The sequence below is a fragment of the Colobus angolensis genome, unplaced genomic scaffold, assembly GCF_000951035.1.
Source record: "Colobus angolensis palliatus isolate OR3802 unplaced genomic scaffold, Cang.pa_1.0 Scaffold101, whole genome shotgun sequence".
NCBI lineage: Eukaryota > Metazoa > Chordata > Mammalia > Primates > Cercopithecidae > Colobus > Colobus angolensis.
In genome coordinates this window covers 6,818,157-6,819,910 of record NW_012111031.1, presented here as the reverse complement: position 1 = coordinate 6,819,910, position 1,754 = coordinate 6,818,157, and the positions used below count along the sequence as shown (strand labels likewise).

At 38.8% G+C, this 1,754-nt stretch overlaps 1 protein-coding gene across 1 annotated transcript in view; it reads left to right on the top strand.

Annotated features, from left to right (window-relative positions):
* The first annotated feature begins 1,470 nt into the window (after positions 1-1,470).
* The window catches only part of SLC25A30 (solute carrier family 25, member 30), a 6,940-nt gene continuing 6,656 nt past the window's right edge, over positions 1,471-1,754 (top strand). The window contains exon 1 of the mRNA XM_011940022.1: positions 1,471-1,560. Coding sequence (XP_011795412.1) covers positions 1,471-1,560 — 90 coding nt within the window. The remainder of the gene's footprint in view (positions 1,561-1,754) is intronic.

The window sequence follows — 1,754 nt, the reverse complement described above, 5'->3', positions numbered from 1 at the left end:
CTCAGCCTCCTGAGTAGCTGGCATTACAGGCGCCTGCTACCGTGCCCAGCTAATTTTTGTATTTTTAGTAGAGATGGGGTTTCACCATCTTGGCCAGGCTGGTCTTGAACTCCTGACCTTGTGATCCACCCGCCTTAGCCTCCCAAAGTGCTGGGATTACAGGCGTGAGCCACCATGCCCCGCCTGCATCTTCTTTGTTAAATTTAATTCAGGAAATACAGATGAAAAAATTTAATTACTACAATTAGATTACATAACACATTAGGTGACCTTATTGAAAATACTAGGGATATTATAACTTCTTAATTCCTTTTGGGCAAGGAAGTAACTAATGAAATAAAATAAAAATTCAGTATGACTTATTTTTGAACTCCTACTGAGTATTCCTTTCCTACCTCCCCTCTTTTCTTTTTCTGCCCCACTATTTAACTAGTATTCTATGCTTCTATCTTGTACCAGTTGGTATACGCCATGGTTAGAATCCAAAAATGAGTAAGACAAGGACCCTGCCCTCAGAGAGCCTTCAATCTCATAGGGGATTCTGACGAGCATTACAGCCATCTGCAGTGTTCTCGGTACACTACAGTTATACATGCATTGTAGCAAAGGGACCGCATGGGTAAGGAAGAAACGCAAGATACCTTTGCCATAAGTTTACCAGTGTTGGGGTAAGAGAGCTGGAGAAAAATATTCACCCTCTTATTAATTTCTTAATTATATCTTAGGCCTTCTGGGAAGGTAGTTCCTGTATCTTGGTTTATTTTCCCACATTAGTGTGGCCTTAACAGTTCCTTTAGAAGTTAGTGGTAATGTATTTGCTCTCTAAACAAGAATAAGGTATACATTTTTTATTAAAAAATCTGTTTTCATTCCTAAAAATGCAAAGAGCTACATCAAACATTATGTTTATGTTGGAATCTTGGTCATGTGGATTCCACTAATTAAAGTGTGACAGAGTGTGACAGGTATCATGTGGCTCTCGCTTGGCCAGCTCGCCTGCATACCTTTGGTTCAGCTGATTGGAGACTGTAGTGGCTTGGAGCAGCTAATTTAAGAACTATGTTTGTCTGTGCGTAGTGCTGCCAAGTACACTGGGTAACTCATTAATTTTATTAAACCTTTGTAATTAACTTTTCTCTCACCTATATAGTAGTAGGGAAGTATGCTGTTTTCTATCCTTCTAGAAAGACGTTTTTCACAAAATCAGTTTCTTTTTTGAAACTAATGAACTGCTGTACGTGGGACTCGGGACTCTCCTAGATGCTTTTTGGAGATCTCAGAGTTCCCAAGAATAAATTTTTAGTCATTTTAAGGTAGCATCATAGCAGTATTTATATGACAGTTTCTTCTCTGCTAATGGTTATTTAGCAACTGACTGACTGACTGACTGTCAGAGGTATCCATTGGTTGGGGCTGGGATTGTGGTAGTTTCTTTCTGATGTTGGTCTTTAAAATAATCTCTAGATTCGGATGCAAGCGCAAAGCAGCACCATTCAAGGAGGAATGATAGGCAACTTCATAAACATTTACCAGCAAGAGGGGACAAGAGGGCTGTGGAAGGTAAGCTGGAAGGATGGATCCAACTGATTTATTTAGTTCTTTTTTCCTTTTTTGAATTTATTTGTTCTGTTTCTATCACTTAATTTTAATCCAAGTGTCGTAATGGAGTAAGGGAAGAAGAGTGGCATCTTCTGCCCATGAAAATATCTTTCTTTATTTCCCTATCTATAAAATGGGAATATAAGGAATATGTC